The sequence below is a fragment of the Salvia splendens genome, chromosome 11 (genome assembly GCF_004379255.2).
Source record: "Salvia splendens isolate huo1 chromosome 11, SspV2, whole genome shotgun sequence".
Lineage (NCBI taxonomy): Eukaryota > Viridiplantae > Streptophyta > Magnoliopsida > Lamiales > Lamiaceae > Salvia > Salvia splendens.
Genome location: NC_056042.1, coordinates 26,433,830 through 26,457,387, shown reverse-complemented (window position 1 = coordinate 26,457,387; position 23,558 = coordinate 26,433,830). Strand labels below are relative to the sequence as shown.

General features: G+C 37.6%; 1 protein-coding gene and 1 pseudogene across 1 annotated transcript; both read right to left on the bottom strand.

The window, feature by feature from the left end:
• Window positions 1-969: 969 nt before the first annotated feature.
• Window positions 970-3,806, bottom strand: LOC121755688 (50S ribosomal protein L1, chloroplastic-like). Its single transcript, XM_042151038.1, has 7 exons — window positions 3,416-3,806; window positions 2,583-2,762; window positions 2,423-2,477; window positions 1,984-2,111; window positions 1,677-1,760; window positions 1,343-1,468; window positions 970-1,261 (listed from the first exon to the last, which is right to left on the bottom strand). Exons 1-7 carry the CDS (start codon window positions 3,743-3,745, stop codon window positions 1,133-1,135), a joined length of 1,032 nt encoding a protein of 343 aa, XP_042006972.1. The 5' UTR covers window positions 3,746-3,806; the 3' UTR covers window positions 970-1,132.
• Window positions 3,807-18,217: 14,411 nt separating this feature from the next.
• On the bottom strand, window positions 18,218-21,985 carry LOC121755703 (annotated as a pseudogene).
• Between the last annotated feature and the right edge of the window lie 1,573 nt (window positions 21,986-23,558).

The following is a 23,558-nucleotide window of genomic DNA, read 5'->3' as shown; positions in this document are numbered from 1 at the left end:
TACCTTCCATTCCTGTACAAATTGTGGCTTCGAAAATTGTTCTGGCAAGCTGTTTATTTCTGTGTTGATGCTTTTCACTTGTTTTAATCTAATATGAAGTCAGAGATTTATTTCCCTTTAGAAGTTTCTGCTTGGGTATAATCTTAGTTATGATTTAATCTCTTAAGATTGCTTTTTCAGTTTGGTTTGTCATTTTAATGCTTGCTACTATTATTTCCAGCAAGGTGGAACCAACATTGCTGTTTTTGTACAGTGACTTTATAATGTATTACTAGATGTTATGGTATTTATTTTGTTTATTTATAGATTAGTCTTAAAGCTCCATTTACTTTTCTACTACCTTATACTCTCGTTTGTTTTTTTACTTATAAAAAATTTAGGGTAGATTTTAATATTCTAGGTAGTACTTTTCCCCTTGGGAAAGGTATAATTGTACAACCAAGCCAAGGGATTGATGTATAATCTATATCAAAATGTGGGTTTTTATATTTTTGCTTTGGATTAATTTTACTAAACCGAATTAACTGTCCAAAATTATTTATATTTAATGTAGGCTATTGATTTTTTATTTGTTTGTTTTGTTATCTAATAAATCTCTATTCACAAAAAATAGTCATATTTTTTTTTCATTTTGGGTCGTTTACCAAAATTAGTATTTATCTATATATAATAAGATTTATAAATACATCAATTACTATTTATTTATATCTTTCTTTATTTTTAGTGGACAGATAATAGTAATAGTTTGTCCTTTATTAAAATAATGATTGAAAAGTTGGTAAAATGCGTAACCTCAACAAACATATAGAGGTGAGTCATGATTGGATACTATAAAAATTGTTTGAAAAATAGATTTTCATTTTATCCTTTTGCAGTTGCATTTGAGAACAAGTTTAATTGTACTAATAGAAAACAGATTTAAGATGGACTTTCTTTACCAGCCAATGTTACACAATCGTCGCCTGCAAATTAAATAACACTATGCATTGCAACAATAAACAAACACAATTTCCACTTCATTTTTCTTTGGCATAGGCAGGCTCTTCACTGTCAAATCCATGCTTGCCAATTCTCTATACTACATATTCTGGAAATGGATACAGAAGATAATCTACAAAGTTAGATGTAATGTTCAAGAGAGCTTGTACTCGAGCATTTCTCTAATGTTCAACCGAATCGACGGCCCCATGGATGAGCATACATGAGCACTTTTCCAGTACACACCTTTTGCCCCTGTTGGCTTGTTTGAGTCTACTGATTTCTGCAAGTTTTAATGGCAATTACTCGAATGCTTCTACCGTACACATGAGAATAGAACATAAGCCAAACAAAGATCACTCACCACTGCAGCAAGAAAGTTTACAATCAGATCCTCCTCTGAAAAATCTGCCTTTCCGAAAGGTAAGTGGACGATCCCAGTTTTATCCGCCCGATATTCCACTTTTCCTTTCTTGAACTCCTCGATTGCCTGCAACAACATTTCAGGTTGTATAAAACCTTCAAAAGAGCCGACAACTTAACCAACCCCAAGCATAAGAATTTTTCTTCAACGGTGCAAGGATAACAACCATGTGTCTTTGACATCATGAACAACCAATAACAGGCAACTTGTCCAGTTTCAGTATTGAAATAAGTTGCTTGCGATACCAAAATAAACTGAGTATGTGAGAGTGTACCTGTGGTATGTTCGTAGTCACTGTACCGGCTTTAGGATTTGGCATCAGTCCTCGAGGTCCTAGAAGTTTTCCTAAGCTTGCAACCTAACAATGAAGAATAGTATACGTCAGCAGGGAGCCTCTTTAAAGAGAAGAAAAAAATAAAAACATAAAAAGAGATAACGAAAAACGTAGTGTTAGGATAAAGTGTAGTTCAGAGACATCAACTACGAACCACTAAATGATTGTTTTCTCATCATAAGGATCAGAGTTCTTAAACTATATCCAGGGTAGACAAGAGCAACTTAATAGGGATATATATCAGGACCTTAGGCATCATGTCTGGTGTTGCAATCAGTTTATCAAAATCCATGAATCCTCCCTTAATCTGTGCAATCAAGTCCTCTCCACCAACAACATCAGCTCCCGCATTTTTTGCCTCATCAAACTTTTCACCTGCAAAAGAGAACCAACTGAGCATATGAGGCTACCGCGATAGATAAGCCATAATAAGGTTAGTTATAGAGAAAAAGGAACACATCATGGACATCCGAGGCACTATACACAATATTTATGATTTTATAATGGCTGTTGTTAGTAGCTAAGTTTGCATACAGCTTAACAAGAGTTTCCTAAGGCGCAATTACAATCATTCCACTTCAAAAAACCAGAAACTAATTGAAAGTCCTTCACTTTGCCCTTCATTGAATTTATTCATGTGTTTCTCGTGAAGGTGTAGTTCATCGATAGAGCAAATATGCAATCACCTTGTGTAAGAACAGCAACTTTAACAGTCTGACCAGTTCCCTTTGGCAGATTTACCTATTCAGTCACAAAAATATTGCACCGGCCATCAAGATTTGGGGTAAGGGTTCAAAACACACTTTTGAATTTTGATCAAACAAAGTGATGTATCAGAAAGCTTACAGTTGCCCTCAGTTGTTGATCATTATACTTGGGATCAATATTGAGGCGGAAATGAGCTTCCACTGTCTCGACAAACTTTGTGCTTGCTGCTTGCTTCACCAATGATATCGCTGTTTTTATGTCATACTCCTGTTTGACTTCTCTCAATTTTTGAATCTCCAGAAACCTCTTCGACCTTGTCTATCAATTGCAACCAAAATTTCAGAGTTCTAGAAAACTTAGATGGGAAGGCGACAATGTTAAGGATCCAGAAACTCGTTTTATATTCTAGCTTCGATGAAATGTATTCAGTTCCTAAATTCGACAATTCATGACCTAACACACTGCACAGACACACACACACACACAGACTGTAAGGGCATCAAGTCGGAGATGACGTCTTACTTTGCCCAGACAGATGATGACTAAATTCGTCTAATAAAATGCAAATATATTGTTTCTAGCTTTCATTGCACCAGATGAAAATCTCTATTAACATGCTCGAGCAAATTAGGCAACTTCATTACATTGTTGCACACATAATTCAACCAAGCACAACAAACTGCAGCAGTTTTACATAACTAGACTTAACAAAACACAGTTCCCCCATTTCACACACACAGTGATCATCAAATATAAACTATACAAAGTGGAGTATAAAACAAACATTGGAGCTAATTGAATTTCCTAATGCTTCTAACAGATAAGATTATATTCCACACCATTACAAAAAGCATATTTTTTTATCACAAGAAGCACACGATTCCACACAAGAAAACCCCAATTATCATCCACAAAAAAAACCCTTGTGAAAGTAAGAATGGAAACATGAAAATCCCAATCCCCATACATACTCTGTCCCTCTTCAAAGGCAACGCAGCCTTGCCTTTCTTGGGCTTGGTAGCCACCGCAACGGCGCCACCGCCTTGCTCTTGCTCCTCCTCCGCGGCCTCCTCCGCGACCTCATCTTCAGTAGCCACGGCGGCGGCGACGACTGATTTTGACAAGCGGCCATTGTGGCGGTGGAGAAGCAACGGAGAGAGGGATAAGCTCTGGGCGGGAGCCGAAAAGATTTGATTTTTCTTGGTGGGTTTTCCGAATGAGAGGGAAGGGGAAGCGGCGGAGGGGCGGTGGAGGTCTTGGAGATGCGGAGGAGGAGTGAGGGGGAGAGTGGTGGAGGCCATTCTTGAACAAGTGGTGAGAATTGTGATGGTGAAGGACTTAGAAAGTATTACTCCATATGAAGATAGGTTGATTGGGATATCCAAATGAAATTGTGGTGATAAGGCTGCCCATTTGGCCATTTTTCACTTTCATAATTTTATTCTTGCCACAAATTTTAGTAATTTCTTAATGTTGATTTGTTGGTGTAAATATGGTGCCACAAAAATGTTTCATGTATGGTACCTTTCAAAAAAATGTTCTAGTTCATGATTACATATAGACTTATTTGGTAGAAGTGAAATATTCTTATGACATTTGATACAGTTTTAGTTGAGGAAGCGATGAAACTGAAACTGCCGAAAATATCAACTATGTTGGAATAATTTGGAATTCGTATTAGCTTGTGAGATTAGCCATGAATCAAAATAGTTGGTATGTCATAATAGTATATGATAGAATTTGGCCATCGGTATCGTTTAAAGGATGAAATAGACTTTTTATTATATTTCCTGATTTATTTTAAATTTCTGTAATTTCATTTATTCACTCTAAGTTTCTACGGTTTCCAAACTACTTAGTATAAATGACTTATTGTTTTGCATTCAATTTTGATTTTATTAATAACTTTTAAATTAAAGAAACTAATATTTATATATTTTCTCTATCAATTTTGATTAGGGCTACGGAAAATTACTGAAATACCGGCCTTATCGTACCCAAAAAATACCGAATTTTCGGTACGGTATGATACCTTACCGAAAGATTCTGGTAAGGTAACGGTATCAATTTTCAAATACCGCGGTATACCGCTGCATACTGAAATGCGGTATGTACCGTAAATTAAGGTATATACCTTAAACTAAGGTATATATCGCAAAAATATAAACACAATTATAAATAAAATATTTTTTATATATTTTAAATTATAAAATCTATTGTGAAGTATAAATATAATTATGAATATATTAAATTTAATTTATTTTTAAAATTATAAAATATAAATAATATTCTAAAAACTCAAATTTTCTATTTTAATTGATGTTGAAAGTCAGGTATACTGCAAAAGTAAGGTATACTGAACTTCGGTATGGTATACCGAAAATGAGGTACGGTATTGTATGGAAATTCGCCATACCGAAAATAAGGTATACTAAAGTTTGGTATACTGAAAACTTTGGTATGGTAAAGGTATGACTTTTTCGCATACCGTATTTACGGTAGGTATACGGTATGATGGTTTCGGTAAGGTATATCGTACCTACCCACCCCTAATTTTGATCATTCTTATGCCACGTTTTGCATCACATTTTAATGTTGTTCGTTATAAATAAAATGCCTTTTTATAACAAAAATATTTTGTATAACATGGTATACATAGTACAAATCTCGATTATAACAAGTACTATAACTTTTAATATATCATGCCAAATAAAATGTTACCTGTATTTTGATTTTATTTTAGAGTGAATTTCAAAAATTGGTCTCGGAACAAATGGAAGTAGGAAAAATTACGTTTCAGGAATCTGAACATGAAAAAAAATCATGTTTACAGTATCTTGATGGACTATTTTACCTTTGAAACCATGGATTGTGTATACGTCATTTTATTCATTTCATTATTACTTTCTTATATAATTATCATCTACAATAAATATCAACTTTTTCATCATTCTATTACTCTCATTATTCACATTAACTTTTTCAATGTCTAACATGATCTTTCCTACTTCGCAAACTAATATGGGGGCAACCTCTATTTTATAGGGAGTAAGGACCAATTTTAAAAGTTCCTCTTTATTATTGCAGCAAAAAGTTCCTCTTTATTTAAAGTCCCTCTTTCTTTTATCATAGGAAACATGGTAGTAGTACAAAAAGATACTACTATTAATTTCTCTAAGAGCATTCACAATAGTAGACTAGTCGGCGCCCTAGCCATCAACATGCGGCTAGACGCTCGGCTAATCCGATATTGCGATCGGCTAGCCGAAAGGAGGAAAGAGAAATGCCCTAGAGCTAGGGCGTGGGTGAGCCGGCTATGGCGGGTGGCTAGGGTGCCTATTGTGGAGTAATAGGCAACCAGAGCCAATTTTTAATTTTCATTTTTTTTATTTCTGCTCTATATATATAACCCATTATACTTCATTTTTGGGATATTGGTCTCTAAAACAATGAACTTTGCCCAAAATTTAGTATTTCCCATGAACTTTGAAATAGGTCTATAATATCACAAACTTTGCATTTTATTTGGTATTTCCCAAACTCACCCAAATAAGATATTTTCATCAAAATCTTATTTTACATAGGTAACCGTGAAACGTTTTATGATATTTTAAATCACTTTTTAAGTTCATAGCATGTATGATAAAAAGCCACGTTGAAAATCACGTTGCTTTAATTGGGTCAAGTATGATAAAAATGACTCATAAATTAGTCAAACAAAGTGCAAAGTTTGTGATATTATATATCAATTTTAAAGTTCGTGGGAAATACCAAAATTTTAAGCAAAGTTTATGATTTTAGAGACCAATTTCCCTATCAATATTTGATAAACACCAATTAATTTCGTATTTGTTATTAATTTGATAAAACGAATGAAATGGGAGGGCTAGGCTTGGCTAGACGTCACCACGGTTCGGGAACCGGCGGTTCACGGTTCGGAACCACCGGTTCCGGTTCAAGAAATGAGTGAACCTGAACCGGCCCGGCCAAGGTTCAGTGGTTCCGGTTCGTGAACCGTGAACCACCGGTTCACGTGAACCGGCGGAACCGCCGGTGCATATCTGGTTCCGGGCCGGTTCGTCCGGTTCGGCGGTTCATTTTAATTTTTTTTATACATTATAAATTTGTAATTCAAGTAAAAATGTAAATATATTTGCATAAATAAAATTAGAATAAAGCGATGTACAAATGCAATTTTATTGATACAAATTACAACTTCAAAATTACAAATTACAACTTTAAAATTGCAAATTACAACTTTAAAATTACAAATTACAACTTTAAAATTTACAAATTACAACTTTAAAATTACAAATTACAACTTAAAATTTACAAATTACAACTTCAAAATTCTAAATTACAAAAGACTTAAAGTCTTGATTACAATTTACAAATTACATATTCGAAACAAATGGGAGAAAAAAGAAATAAAGGAAAAGGACTTGAACTCAACTTAAATTTAAAATTTAAGTTGAGATGCTTGCGTATCCTCAATGCTCAATTGCATTTTGGAATCAAAGTTCATGTAGTTCTCTTACCTTGCTTACCTATTTGGCTTGATCGGAGGAATTGGCGCCTACTCTTCTTCGTCGGGAAAGTAGTCTTGGTCGGGTTGTACTACTTGATTGTCCCAATCCGGTTTTTGGTCTCTAATTTCGGCGGAGCACCAATCATCAAGTAACATGGTGGCTTCCATGTTTTGCCCTGTGAGTCTACTTCTTCTGTCGTCCAAGACGTTGCCTCCAACACTAAAGGCGGACTCGACGGCGACAGTGGAAGCCGGAACCGAAAAGATCTCCTTGGCCATTGATGCAAGGATGGGAAAATCTTTCTCGTGTGATCCCCACCAATCTAGGACGTCGATTTGTTGGGGAACGGGACCTCCTTCTTCCTCATTGAATGAAAAGTGTGAGTCAAAATATAAATCTAACTCACTTGCCGAATTTGCCGTCCTTCCTCCGCTGCTGAAGCCGTATAGGTCCGCCAATTGGGATTGGGCGTCGGGGTCATCAACTTGGAAGAAGCCAAAGTTATGTGTTTGACGGGGGGGTTTAGGTCTCACTTGGTGGGTACTGTTGTAATTGGCTTCGTAATCGTGAAAGAGAACCCGCAAGTCGAACTCAAAACTTCTTTGGAGGGTTGGGATGTGGGGGATGTTTATTTGGAATGTTTGGGCTAGGTTTATGTAGTTGTCGTCCTCGCCATTTTGCAAAGCTCGGAGTGGTTCAAGATCAATAGAAGTCAAATTGTTGTAATAAAATTCTAAAATTTTTAAGGTACCAACTAGTTTCCACTTTGGATCCAAAACTTTGGCAAGCAAAAAAACCGTTGGGATCTCATTGAAATACTTGAGCCATTTTTCAACCATGTAATATAAAACACACATTAACTCAAGATTGTTTGTGGAATTTTTCATTGCAGTTTTAAAACCAAGTGATATGTACATGCAATGTTATAAAACACGAACGGATGTGCAATAATACACACCCGATAACTTAACGGTGGCATTTCAAAAACCTTTGAATAATTTAAATAAGCTCGTGCTTTGATCCCAAGAAGAAGAGGTTAGATATAAATCATCAACAGGGAAAGTTCTATAAAAATCAACCAAATATTCTATATGCTCTAATTTAGAATGCAACATATCATATGTAGAGTTCCATCTAGTAGACACTTCTAAAGTAAAAATTGTGTACCTTATTTTCTTCGAGTGGCAATACTTCTTTCATGCCTTACCAATTTGAGGCTTCTAGTGGATCAAGGATACAACTGTTGTAATAGGTTGAATATGTCTTTGCCATAAAGACAAAGCATCTTGTACACATAAATTTAATATATGACAAATACATCGTTGGTGAAAATACTTACCACTTATCACCTGGGAGCAAGCCGCAATTAAATCGGGTATACTTGCGGTGTTAGCGGTTGCGTTATCAAAGCCAACCGAAAATATCTTGTTGCATAACTCATAATCATTCAAAACTTGAATAATTAAAGATGCAATTGCTTGTGCGGTGTGTGGTGAAGAAAATTGTCTAAAATCAATCAAACGTTTATTTAAAGACCAACTATTGTCTATAAAATGACATGAAATTCCCATGTAAGAATTTCGTTGGAAAGAATCCGTCCACACATCGGAGCAAATATGAACTTTGTGCCCCAAGTTGGATAGAAATTTTCCAACCTCTCTTTTTTTTTATCAAAAAACTGCCGTTTGTTAGATCTTTGAGCAGTTGAGGGGGGAATTCTTTTTGTTGCAACATTAAAAGCGGTTTGCATAGTAACTTCATATTTTTAGTCATTAAAAAAATTGAACGGCAAATGTTTCATTGCCGCCCATCTTACCATGGCATCGGTAACATTTTTGGGATCATATTTAAATAGAGGCGTACCTGTTTGAGACGGTGAGCCGGCGGTGAAGTTTATTTGCCTTTGGGACTTAGTATGCCCATATTCCACGGGGTGTTTTGTCTTCAAATGGCGATGGAGAGTACCATATCCCCCACCGGTTCCAAATGGATAGGCTTTATCGCAATAGTTGTAGTATGCTTTGAACTCACTTGTCTCCACGGTAATGGTCGGGTCATTAGGATTTGAAATTACCACTGGGACCTTCTTGTAATGTTTGGTGAAGATATCGAATTTCAACTTGGGAGGCATCTTCTTCTTTTGTCGTCCTGCGGAAGGAGGAGCATCGGCCTCCTCATCATTTTCGCCAACTTGGCCGGTGCTAGAAGGGGGGAATTGATGCGATCCATCATCGCCTTCGTCCGACGATAGATTCACATCGTACTCGAAACGCGAAGCCGAATGTGAATGCCCCCCTTGTTGGTCGTCGTCGGCGAGAGCAAGTAATAAGGCCGTATTTCGATCTTCTTCCTTGTAATAGCCGAGACTTAGATTTCTCGGGAGTTATGAAATAAAATACTAGAACTTTTATTGACAAATGAAAGAGTGTTTTTATTTCTTGAAAAAGGGTACAATTACAATTTTCAGAATCTCAAACTAAATTACAATCTTTGACAATGAAAATAAAAGTCGAGCTACACTACTACATTTAGAAATCTCTAAGGGCTACTTTGGCCTTCGTCATCGGGCCGTCTCGGCCCCAGATTTTTCAAACGAGCCGGGAGGGCGAGACCACGAGGGAAGACAGCCTCGTTGGCCAGTCGCAACTCCTGCCAAAGCGCACGAAAGAGAACTAGTTGCATGAATAGAGACTGTTGGTGGATTGTGATAGCTCGGCACCAAGCTCAGCAGTTCGCCACCAAGCTCGGCAGTTCGGCAGGGAGCTCAGCAGTTCGGTACCAAGCTCGGCAGTTCGGCACCAAGCTCGGCAACTCCGTGATCTGGAGAGAAAGATCAAAACATGAAGAAGAGCTCGGCTGTTATGACAACTCGTTTCAACAGCCGTTAGATCTCCTCAATTGTTTACAGAGACAACAAGAGAAGTGTATTAAGAAAGGGAAGGGGAAACAATACCTTTCAGAAATGTGAGTGAGTGTTGGATCGAAAGAGGCAAACTCCAGCCAGCAGGCTCCCCTCCAGCTAATACTCTGCAAAAGAAGACAAAATTCATGAATGAATCAGAGTACAAGGCAGCACAAAACACCAAAATCAGTTAAAGGATGCTGCAAGGTCAGCCAACACTCAGCCTCTGCAGCTTTCAGTTACAAGATATGTGTTTATATACACATTCTAAGCCCCTCGGTTACTATACCACACCACAACACCTTCCACTTAGTAGCAAAGTAACAAGCTAAAGAGAGGGAGGGAGAACCGAGAGAAAGCGGAAGGAATCGAGCAAGAGTAAGAGCAACCTCACTCAGCAATCACAAGAGGTAAATCCTCCAAACCATACTAGCATCATGTAGTACACAGTAGATAGCCAAGAATGAGAACTTAGGAACACATGAGCTCAAGAACATAGGAGTATGCCTTAGAACCCCACATCAGAACATAATCAGTAACATAGAAACGGCTACCACTGGCTCAACCCCTCCATGAAATCAAATCAATCATAGCAGAATGTAAGAAAATCCCCTAATGCTCAAGTCACAGTATCTTTTTCGCCAGCTTCACTTAACAACACTAGAAAGATTTAAACAAGAAACTTAGCTTTGGAGGGAGAATGGCTCTGGCCGAGGTGCCGTGCTGCCAGAGGCGGAAACGCTAGACGAGAGGCAGCGACCCGACGGCGGGGTGTCAAGAGCGGTGGCGAGCCGAGACAGCAGGCGATCCCGGCATACAGTAACGGCAACGGACCCTACCGTGTTAAGCCTAACCCCTGCGAACAGCGACGGCGTAAGCCTCGCGAAGCTGGATGCCTCCCCACTGGCCCTCGACGGTGGCGGCTCGACGAGCTCGCGGGAAGGGGGACAGCACCGACGAGGGACTGCTGCCTCGACGCGACGGAGGGTGAATCGATGGTGATCCCGCCGAGGAACGGAGGAGCGCGGAGGGTCGCCACTTCCCTTCACTGGCGAGAACGAGACGGAGCCGATGGATGGGAGCACGGCAAGACTCGCCGTGGTTGGAAGGGACCGACGCGGCGAGGATATTCCCAAATCAGGGAGAGAGTTCGCCCTTGCAGGGATGAGCGAGGGTGAGACAAAGCGTCTCCGATGGAGCTGGAGCTTCGCGGAGGGAGCGGACGTCGAAGAAACTAGGGCTTTCTCAATTTGGGGTTTTAATTTTGGAGAAAGGAGGAAATGAAGAATGGGGAAAAGCCGATGGAATCGGCTGATTGAGGAAGGGAGTATGTTTTTTTTTTTTGGGCCAGAAATTATTTAAGTTGGGCTAGATTTAATGTGAAGGGAGTCTTTGGGCCTTTCCACTATTCATCTTTTGGGCCTCTTTTAGAAAAGAATAAAAGAAAAGAGAAGTGGGCCGAAGGATACTTTCTGGGCCAGATTAATAATTTCTAACTGGGCCTGAGAAATTATTTAGTAGGACCATTATTTTGGGTTGGAGCCATTTTCTTAAGATTATTTCCAAGAGTTAATGGAATTAATTTCCTAAGCTACGGAAGAAAATGAAAAGAATGTTCGCCGTGATAAAATAAAAGCCAATAAATAATTAAGCGAACTCTTAGCCCGGAAAGTATTTTAAGATATTTAAATTAATGCGGGAAATAGTTTTCGGCCAGTTTCCGAATAAATTAAATCGCAGATTTAATTAAGAATTAAGATTTCCTAATTTTAGAAGAAAGGAAATAAAATAATAAAGGAGCACGCTTAGGCATGCATTCATGCAAATCAGTAATTTTTTTAAGCCTAATTCAAATATACGAATTTTTGTAAAGGAACGTCGTCGCTCGACGCATAATCTCAGAACCGGGAAGCACCTATTTTGCAAGAGTTAAGCAATTGAGGTGTGGGCTTCTTTCCTTTTTATTTACAGAACTCTATGAGAATAAGTGTGAATATTTGAATGAGTTGTCATGCCATATTTTATTTTGTGATTGCCATTCATGGTTAAATCGAATTCGGGTCCCAGTAGGTCAGTAAATCCTACTCGGACTAGTGTACACGTAGGGACCGTGAGCTAGCGCTAGGTTGGCCGGTCCGTGGGTCGTGAGCTAGCGCCAGGTTGGCCGGCCCAGTGATCGTGGAATGTGGCCACATTCCCGATTCACACAGCTTGATATGGTATATCATCAGAAAGTTAAAAGACTGCAGTCTATTTCAGAAAGAAATAACAGATTTTAGTGACCGGGACTTATTTTCAGAAAAACCCCGTGTTCACTCAGCTTGGCTGACAACTAAAAGAAAACAGTTTTCGGCATAAGCCACTGGGTATATAAAATACTCAGCCCTGCATATTGTTTTCCTTAATGTGCAGATTGATCGATCGAGGCAGAGGAGGTGTTGGGACAGAAGACCAAATAAGTAGGAAGGTAGCGGGTGTAGTGTGTCTTCATACATACTACATCTGTCTTGGTACTCTTCCGTTGCGCAAATTCAGAACATTCATTTAACAAAGACAATTTCTCATAACTACTCTGATTCAGCATGATTTGTACCCTCAACACACTTCAGACAATGTTTCTTTTGATTTAAGCATCTTATGATGAGTTGAGACAGTTTCAGTATGTTTTAGTCGCGGTAAAGCTACACTTTCTTTGACTAGGGAGATGTGGTCGTGACAGAGTGGTATCAGAGCACTTTTCTTTCGCTCTGACCCAAGAACCTTCCTTCTAAGCCTCAGTCCAGAAAAGATAGTACTAGGCTAGAAAGTGAACAGAATGTTAAGTACAAGATCCCAACACCTCAGCTCGACACGATCAACTGCAGCAGAAAAAGGGGTCGACGCCCGCTCGTCCAGAAAAGAAAATTTTAAAGAAAGAAAATGAAAATTTTGAGATTTTCAGAAAAAGGAAAGAATTTTCACAGCCCTTTATGGGAACGAAAATGTTTAATTGAGTTTTTTGCAAGATGCAACGTGATAGCTGATACTTTGCATGAGATATGCTTAATGTATCTGTGATTTATGTTTAAAGAGCTTGACATGAATGTATAGATGTCATGGGGACTATGTATGTGAACCTAGAGTGCTTTAGAAAAGTACCTTAGGTGAGACTTTCAGGATCAAGTACTAGCAGAATAAGAATTTGTTACCGCCTTCCAGGGCGACGAGACCAACTAAAACCCATCAGTTTGGGCAAGCTTCAAATTCCAAGGAATTATGAGAAAGAAAAGACGAGCCAAAAAGTACTATTGTACTACTTATGGACAGCAATTAAAGGAAGTCCATTCTTTTAAGCACACAGATAGTATACATATATATATGTATACTAGACGATGAACCAAGAAGTTCCCAATGTCTTTACAAAGACCAAGTTATAACGAAAATAGTTTACCTTCCAGCTTGTTCGGGAGATGCATCCCTACACGGAAAGAGATCGTACCCGCGATCTAGTAAAGTGATCTAATGTGGCGTAACAAGCCCAAGTGGCTACGTGATCCAGAAGCGATACTTATAGCGTGCTACGAAGCACGATGGAGAATGTGATGTTTTACCAGAATCGGCGTTCTAAGTTATCAAGAACGATATGAAAGTATGACCTCCAGCTGCAGTTATCAGTTTAATAGCACGAGAAACCCCATCTTGAAATGTATGGTTTCCTAGAACGCGTTTATCATGTCAGAACTCCACAAGAACAAACAAAGAAGTGTCACATAACTAGAACCGATGAATATAATCAATAGTACTTACTTGGATCCCAGTGAAATTCTTTCTAAGAGTCCTCCCAGAGCACGGTACCCCCGTCTATTCAGACTTTAGTTTGACTCACAAGTAACATGCCAGTATTCATTTCTCTATGCGAGGTTTGACTCACTTCCAGCTTATGGACTGCAGTCCTTTTTGACTCATCGTACATAAAGAGTAAAGTTTTGACTGTTTAAGCTCCAGTCGTAAACCCTAAATTCTACAGTTGTTCATATCCATGATCTTCGGAATGAGCGTATTCCTCAGACATTCTTTGAACCTCCGGGACAACGATGTCCTGTCGGCTATTAAGACCTTTGATTGACTCACGTTCTGCAAGTAGTACGCCACTTTCATTCTCTTCAGGAAAGCGGCGACTCAGTTTCAGTTCCCAAATTTTGGATACCTTTATGTTTCAAGCATCGTTATTTGTTGTTGTCTCCTTTGAGCCCCAATATTGGAGATTTATATCTCGATTTCTTGGACCTATGCAATGAAATTTCATTCTTACGATGCTTACGTTGTGATCCCCAGAGTGATCAAGACAGTTAAACATTTTCCTCAGGGAATTTCATGTGGTGCTGGAACTTTTTACCTCCCTATTTTGAGATCCTACAAAGGTGAAAATTTTTCGACCTCGATTCCAGCACATGTATTATTCCTAGTCTCGGAATTTTTCTGCAGCTCGAAGTTAAGGCAAGCATATTGCACCTTTCCCTAATGAGCTTGCCCTAGCTGATTTTTCTGGATAGTTCATTTCAGTGCGTTGCCTTAATGAACCTATGAAATCATTGATGTGATTTTGTTATTCCATATCAAGATGCCTTTGAAACATGATCAATGTTCCTTCATTGCAATCGCCTACGTTTATAAATTTTCGTGGTTGATCATCTTAGGCGATGACATGTTTGAACCACTGTCCTTGATGCCCAGATCCTTTCAGTTTCATTGGACAATTGTATTGTCCTAGTTTGCAGCTTACTATGGGAATTTACAGTTAATTCATTTCCATCCAGTTTTCATGACCTATCTCATGATTATTTCTAGCTCCCACCAGGGGTGAGCCTCAGCTTCTCTGAGTTTGCCTGGAACCAGTTGAACTACGTAGTTCTTTGAATGAACTCAATACTTACCTTCAAGGTCGATTATCGACAAAAAAAAAATTCATATAAGTTGAACAAGAGATGTTATTCTAGTCCAGTTGGGTATTCAGTAGCCCTTCAAACTTTCAGTCATACTCTCTTGTGTGAATAATAATCCAAGTTAAGACTATTAGATTAATCATCGAGTTATTGATACGAGGCTAGCAGAAAAAGGCATGGTCTCAATTTCTTTCAGATACGCATAATAAATACGTCCCCATGGAGACACGTGCAGGAAATGATGCACCAACCAGAAGCGTCGCATAACCGACAGCAAAGCGTTAAATACTTCGAATCTACGTACCGCTTGTGACCAGCAGGTGGAAGATCGAATATTTTGTTGTATAGAGAAGCAACTAGCCTTGAGTAGAGAAATATCAAGGAATATTTGTGGATTAAATGATGTCCGAAGACGTAAAAGACCTATATGGTAGTTTGAACGATCAAAATGCTTACTCCGAGTAAGATAAGTAAGCCACAAGAACAAAGACTCAATCATGGGCATGTAATGAAAGCCATGGAGAAAGTACGAGTGTATTCGTAGTTTATGTTTGACGGAACAAATCCCATCAGCAAAAGGGATTCGTCTGTGAGGTGGCCAGGAAAAGCTAAAGCTGGAGAGACATTCGGGAAAGAGGAACGCGTGATAGCATCGCTACCCTCACCATCCCTACGATGAAAGGATAAATCGAAATTCTTCTGTAAAGAGTTATCGCAGGAGAACCGAAGTAGAGCTCTATAATATAAAAGCAAGGGAAGACGCTAGCAATAAAACGCGAAGAAGTACTCTATGAAATGCCACCCCCAAATTAAACGGCTCAGAAAGGAGCTGTCGATAGAGTTTTATAGACACGAGATCTAGACCATGTTGGAAAGTCATGCTAGATTATCTCACCAAGAATCGCTTAGTCGAACCAAAGGGCATGGAGACAATAGCGTTGGGGGAGAAAGAAGCCAACACATCCACATGCACCGGCCCAGTGTTCAAGAATTAACGCGAGTAGAACAGAGTGTGCGCTAGATCATGACGAAAGAGTCGCGGTAGGCACAAAAGTATCTTGGAAGAAGTGAGAGTAGACTACCTCAGCTAAGCAAGAGGTTACGAGGTTAATATGCAGCTCAACTGACGATGAAATCTAAAACGAGGAATGGTTTCAACAGCCAGACGAGATGAAACGTCTAATGGATGACTCGAATCAGTCATAAGATCTCAGTCACCATATAGAACGGCGCTTAAGAAATAAGATAAACTTAAGATCCAGTTACAAGAATAAGTAGACCTAGGTTTCATCCGACCCAGTGTATCGCTGTTGGGCGCACCAGTACTCTTCGTGAAGATGAAGGATGAAACTTTGCGAATGTGTATCGACTATCGAGAGCTGAACAAGTTAACCCTCAAGAACAAGTACCTTTACCGAGGATCGACGACCTCTTCGACCAGCTGCGAGGAGGTGGTGTGTTCTCGAAGATGGACTTGAGATTGATTTATCACCAGCTGGGAGTTCGACAGAACGGTATACCTAAGACTGCATTTCGCACCAGGTATGACCAGTACGAGTTTACAGTAGTGCCTTTGGGCTTACAAATGCCCCAGCCGTGTTCATGAACCTAATGAACTGTGTGTCCCACCCACAGATGGACAAGTTGTCCTAGTTTTGTAGATGACGTGTCCATTTACTCGAGGAACGAGAAGGAGCCCGAGGATGCATTTGAGGGCCACTTTAGAAACGTTAAGAGGCGAGAAACTCCATGCTAAGTTCAGCAAGTGTGAGTTCTGGCTTAATGAAGTGAATTTCTTGGACACATAGTGACAGCAGAAGGGATCCGAGTAGACCCCGCTAAAGTTGAAGCCGTGCAACGTTGGCAGTCACCAGCGACGCCCAACGAAATTCGAAGTTTCCTAGGTCTAGCAGGGTACTACCGGAGATTTATCAAAGGATTTTCTAGGATAGCGAGGCCAATGACTCAACAGCTCAAGAAATGAATTAAAGTCAACTGGACCCCAGAATGCGAAGCAAGTTCCAGTTGCTTAAGAAAAAAAATTGACCACAGTGCCAGTTATAGCCGTGCCAGAAGCGGGGGGTTGATTATGTGGTGTATACAGATGCATCTAAGGTCAGACTCGGGTGCGTGCTGATGCAGAAGGGTAAGGTGATAGCATTTGCGTCAAATGTATGTAGAGTTTGAGCTAGATTGTTACTACGGACGAATATAAAATACTACTTCTGTTCCGCGAATAGGAGTCTCGTTTTTTCATTTTAATCCGTCCATGAATAGGAGTCTCGTTTTTTCATTTTAATCCGTCCACGAATAGGAGTCTCAGTTCATAATTACTATAAATGGTAAAGATGCCTCACATTCCACTAGCTAATTCCACTTACATATCTTTTTAAACTAGAGTAGGGATGTATTCAAATTCATAAGTTAAATAGTGTTCAAAATCAAAACACTTATAGTCCATTGGATCTTGTGATCTAATGGTTAGATTAATGACATGTGTCATCTAATAATGTAGATTATTAGTCTAATAATGTAACTTAGCTAATAATGTACTATTTTAGTAAAATAATGTACTCCCTCCCCCCTCCAGGCTCCAGGTTCAAGTGGTCAATTTTTGTTCGGCACATGACAGAAAATAAAACAAGATATAGAAGTAAAAGAGAGAATAAAATAGGAAAAATAATAAAGTAGTATAGAGTATTGATGTTGCTTTTTCTAAAAAGAAAATTAATCACTTGTACAACTAAAAAAAATACTCTCTCCGTCCGCCATAAGATGTCCCATTCCTTTTTTTCGTCCGTCCATCATCAAACATCTTATTTCACGTTTACTACATTTCATTATTTTATTTCACTCAAATTTTATTATAAAATCAGTATATAAAAGTAGATTCACACTAACTACTTTTTGTACTCACTTTCCTATACAAAGTTAAATAATTTATTAAAGTATGTGACAATCATATATGAGAAATTTAATCATGGAGTATCAATTACCTGTAGTAGGATGAGGATAGCAATATGTAAGTGCATTTTCAAATACAATGACAAAAAAGACTCATATTCCAACAATTTGCTATAATGAAGTCTATCCCCCAATGATATAATAATCCAAGCGCGATGTATATAATGCTGGAAAACTGTATTATGCATGTAAATATTTTTTCAAATTGTATATGTATATATAATGCAGTTGTCACTCGATAGTTTACTCTATGTGATGCCATGTTCGTACACGCAATCAATAAAATCAACATCACCCATTTTTTATCTAGTGGACCACATCTTGTCTTAGTTATGCATTTAAGGTGTCGTTTCACCCTAAGGTGTCGTTTCACCCTAACTTTACCTTAACGACTTAACATTTCACATTGCACATCACTGAATATGAAAATTCATAACAAAACGCAGTAAAAAAAACTTGCACAAATAATGTTTTATAGCATAACGAATATTGAATAAGCAAATCACAAGCCTCTCAAGATCACAAAGGAGGATCAAAAACCTAAAGATTACAACATCCAGAATAAATAGATGGAAAGGGGGACAATCCCAAACTCAGTCTTAAGAAACATACTAGTATACAGTGTTTGCAAAAGTGCGCCTACAAACAACACTCTCAAACAAGAATCACTAGGAACAAAGTTAACCCATCCAGTTAACAGCGGGTTCAAAATTCGGTATCAGCAAGCACAGCCACCTTGTTGTTCAGCTTCTGGAAGAGTCTCTGCAATGCCCTGGAAGTATCTGAGGTACAAATTCCAATCGAATTAGAGAAAACGAGATGCTACAAGTTACTATCTCAGACAAGGGAAGCTCAACCAGTTAATTGTATACATGAAAAGAATCAAAGCAAATCAGGAGTTGCAAGCTATGTTGAATCTTTAGTCTTTTATTCAAAAGGTGCCAATGGTACTTTCACTACATGTATTCGGGAGACGTGTACATTGTACATTAATTAGTTATCTAGATTTATAACTGCTTTTTAAGAACAGAACAAAGATAAGGCACTGAGACTAACAAAAAAAGCCCAGCAACTAAGGTGTTTTTAACTCCCAAGAATCACAAGTCCAAGCCTTTCACTAAAATCCTTCATTTAAAAGAACCTACTAAACCTTCTAATAATGAAAATATAATTTGAATTCGCTATTCCTACGTCGAATAACATCTGTATTATGTGAATTCACACATTGTAGTGTTGCCTAGCCCCTATGAGTTCACAAGTTATATATTTTATAATTTAAAAAATTCCTGATTGGTTCTCTTTGGTGGGCATAATGACATAATCTAGTATTACACAAGTGAGTCACTCCAAATTCAGAGCTCTTGTTAAGGTGAATATGTAGCTCGTGCTTATTTATGCCTGACAATGGAATTGGAAAGACGGGAGAGTGGTGATCACTACTTGTAAAATGTGTCAATTAAACTATGTAAATTCCACTCACATGTCCTGGTCATGCTCATTAGCTAAAGCAGCCTTCGCAATACAAAAGAATGCTAGATCAACATTGTAATCTTCTTTGGCTGATGTCTCAAAGTAAGGGATGTTCCCTTTTGATGCCACCATTCCTTTGCCTTTTTATTAGAAACCTGGTATCATTTCAATTAGAATAAAGTATGAAGAAACTAAGATATAACCAGCTTGACAAATCAACTTACCACTCTGCTATTGCCACCATCTATATCAATCTTGTTTCCTAGTAATATAAATGGGAATGACTTTGGATCAGGTGGATTTGCCTGTATTATACCCAAATACCATCAATTTCACATATAGCCACCAGAACTGAGCATATTGACGATATCAAAAGAAATAAAAAAATAGAAATATCTAGATGGCCAACTGAATTAGTATAAGAGCTTTAAGCTAATGATAATTATTCAACGGTAACAGAAGCACAATGCTATTGCTAGTATTTGCATAACCTCATTTAGTCCAGGAAACTGAAGTTAAACCTGTCTAACACACTGAACTAGTTATTAATGGGAAAACATAAGTACGGAGGAAATGACCATATTGTCCTATCTAACTAACATGAAGAACCTAAAGTCGTACTACTTCTTTGACATAACAACAAACATGTACTATCTTTTTCTATATATCCAACTATAAAAATAAATCTACTGAGAATTGTAATCAAAATATGAATTGGCCAAAGAAGCCCATTCCAAAAATATAAGTGGTGAACCATGGATCTACTGAAGATAAGAGGTAAAAATATTACTCCTCATTAACTTAATTTTTACACATAGTCACCAAAAGTACAGGGTTTTATTGCTTCTCATTGCTATCATATAATCATAGGGCCATCATTTTTTTAGTTAATGGCCATAATGAGCACATCAATATCTTAGCTTTGAACACAAAGCATGACATACATCTTAAACTTTATTTGCCTGTTATTGTGTATTAAAGCTATCATTCAGTAGTCAAGGAATAAAATATGTGACCATCAGAATTATTACCAATGTAACATATTCAGTTTGCAAATTCTGCATTATATGAGCTTCCTACTACTACATTAACAACCCTTCTTATCTACACATTTACCATCAATTCTAGATTGTAAATGGATGCTAATGCTAATCCTTATAAAAGGTGAAGCTCTTCAATCTACAATGCATGGATCATCTTCATGTGGTTACTATTAAATACTTAATGGTGAAGTATACGGCTATATGACAATGAACTATCTGAACGTGAACGGAAAGTGGAAATAAATCAGCATAGCCCACGAGAAATATGTTTTGGACACATGTAGTACACATTGGTATACTTTGATCAATCTAACAGTATAAGTCTCTCCTTCTGGACTAATGATTCACATTCTTTGCCCTTAATTCGGTCTTTATTATCTTATTTTCGAATAAAATATGAGCCTGAAATGACAATGAATATGTATAAAAGGTTCAGCAGTTGATGGAGAAATATTGGAAGCACAACTCAGTTCGAATACATAGTAAAATCTCACAAACAATCAAATTCTCAATCATAAGCCTATTTATATGGAAAACATATTCCATTATGGCATCACCTGTTCTCATTAAAACGGGAAAGAATCATGTAAGCATAGCATTTAATTTCAACACGTATGAAAAAATTTAACTTTCTCCCTTTCTCCGGAAACTACCACAACAAATTAACCTTCATTTCTGAAGCTAACTAGTCTAAGTCCTTATTAGATGTCAACATTCATTGATCATACAAGTTGGCTTTACAGGATGAACTTTAGAAAGTGCCAACAAATGAAAAACAAGAAACCTCACAGCAACAAAACATGATAATAAAACAGGAAAAACTTTTGAGCAGACAAACAATCTACTATATAAACAGAAGACACTAACCTGCTTGAGAAACTCTTCATGCCAATTGTCAAGGGTTTCAAAAGACCTCATTACATTAACATCATAGACCAAAACACAGCAATCCGCCCCTCGATAGAATGCAATTCCAAGACTTTGAAATCTCTCTTGGCCAGCAGTGTCCCAAATCTACCAAACGCAAATACAAGTTCATTCACTTTGTAGTGCTTTCCTAAATTTATCAAAAGAGAAACAAAACTACATAAAGCAAACTAAAAACACACTTGAAGAGTGACAAGACGATCATCTATTTGAAGCTCCTTCGTGACGAAATCCGCCCCAATAGTAGCTTTATACTGCTGACTAAATTTCTTATGTACATATCTGTATCACTAGTTAAAGAAGCCTCACACATTGTAATCGAGCAATACATCAAATACAACAATCATCGAGCTTCACTAAACTAAAAAAAATTGAAGTAAAAATACAATCCAGATGTATGAGAGAGAAAATTAAAGGATACTGGTTCATCAACGACGTTTTACCAACCCTGAAACAAATAAAAATAAAAACCAACAACGTCACACACGTCAATTCCAATACTTAACCCTAAACTCGAAAACAATAAATCAGATCACACAGGAAAAAGAAATAATATGAGCATTAGAATACCCGCTGTCGCCAAGGACGATCACTTTGAGTAATGTTCGCCTACGCAATGACATTGGATACTGATTTGAAATCCAACAACAACAAAAAGTCCCCTTTTCAACGATCTCTTTTCACCATTTTTGGAGGAAAAAGAATTTTTTTTTGCGTGAGATGAAAATGGACAGGAAAAAGGGGTGCCAATTTCGATCTAAATCACACTATTGACTTTTTTTATTGGTAATGCGAATTTAAGCAGTATTCTCTTTTCTTTCAAATAACATGTTAATTTCTCAATTTTTCAATGGTTCGTACACAAATCAATATCTTTTTTGTCGTATTGAAAACGATAATAATACAATAAAATAAGAAGAGAAATGAGAAATGAGAAATGAGAAATGAGAAATGAGAAATGAGAAAAATATATAGAAAAAATGCTTATTTTAATTAAACACGTCGTTTTAAATATCATTAAGAGATGACATTTTGTGTATGGATGAGACAGTTGAGAAAAATTGAAACTTTGTGATTTAATACTCCAATTTCAAAGTTCATGGACAGACCGGAATTTGATGAAACTTCATGATTTAAATGACTATTAACTCTTTTTAAAAAAATTATGATTACCTAATCAGGTATTCAGGTACCCGATCGAGTAACCCATAATTATGACACTTCCTTACCCTATCCCATCACCCAATAATTCTGATACTTCCTTACCCTATCCCGTTACACGATATATTGGCTATCGGGTACCTGATAGTATCAGACTATTTTCGAGACGGATCGGATAGTACCCTGATGATACTCAATATCTATTTCGACACCCGTAGTCGCTCATTTTTACACAGAGACTAAAGAATGTAATTCTTTTTTCTGTAGAATTAAATTAAATTTGGAACCCCATACTACCCAAAAAATGAACATTGTAAAATTTTAGGTGTATTACACTATTAAGTTTCTACCATAAAATGAACAACATTGTAAAATTTTATATGTATGACATTATTCAATTTCTCAGTATGCATAGTTATGATTTGATTTGTGTGGGTTGTAAATTGTGATAACAAGACCAATTCCTCTCAAAAATGAAAAAAATCAGTGTTTTAAAAACCGTTTGAACCGACCGGTTCGACCGGTCCGACCGCGAACCGGTAGGTAGTCCGGTCCGGTTTACCTATTTAGACCAATGTGAGGTTGAGCCACCGAGAACCGTCTGAACCGGCCAGTTGGACCGGTCTGACCGGAAACCGGAAACTGATTTTTACTTTTTGTGACCGCGAACCGGTAGGTAGTCCGGTCCGGTTTACCTATTTAGACCAGTGTGAGGTTGAGCCACCGAGAACCGTCTGAACCGGCCGGTTGGACCGGTCTGGCCGGAAACCGGAAACCGGTTTTTACTTTTTGTGTTCAAAATTTTAAAAACTTGTTGTTGGAAGGGTTTGAACTCATGACCTCCACTCCAATTAACAAGAGCTTAACCACTCCACCACAAGCCCCACATGGAAAAATAAGAACATTAAACAATGTTATACATAGAATATTAATATTTTATTTAAACCAGCTAATAATTTATTTATTATATATATTTTATGTAATTATTTATTATGATACATATAATTATCATCCTCTAATTTTATCTATACTTTCCTAGTTACTATATTATTACTATAATGCTTATTACTATCGTTATATTATAGTAAGATTCGAGTTTTTCAATATATTTATTCATTATAGTTTATTATTTACTAAATATATATTTTTATAGCATATATTTAATTTATGTAGCCTAACTATTGATATTAAAGTAT

Excerpts from the sequence above, each read along its gene's own strand:
- LOC121755688 (XM_042151038.1), bottom strand. The coding sequence starts at position 3,745 with ATGGCCTCCACCACTCTCCCCCTCACTCCTCCTCCGCATCTCCAAGAC. Across the intron at positions 2,112-2,422 it reads AGTTGCTGTTCTTACACAAG|GTGAAAAGTTTGATGAGGCA; the intron begins GTGATTGCATAT and ends TCTCTTTTGCAG. Across the intron at positions 1,262-1,342 it reads TAAACTTTCTTGCTGCAGTG|AAATCAGTAGACTCAAACAA; the intron begins GTGAGTGATCTT and ends TAAAACTTGCAG.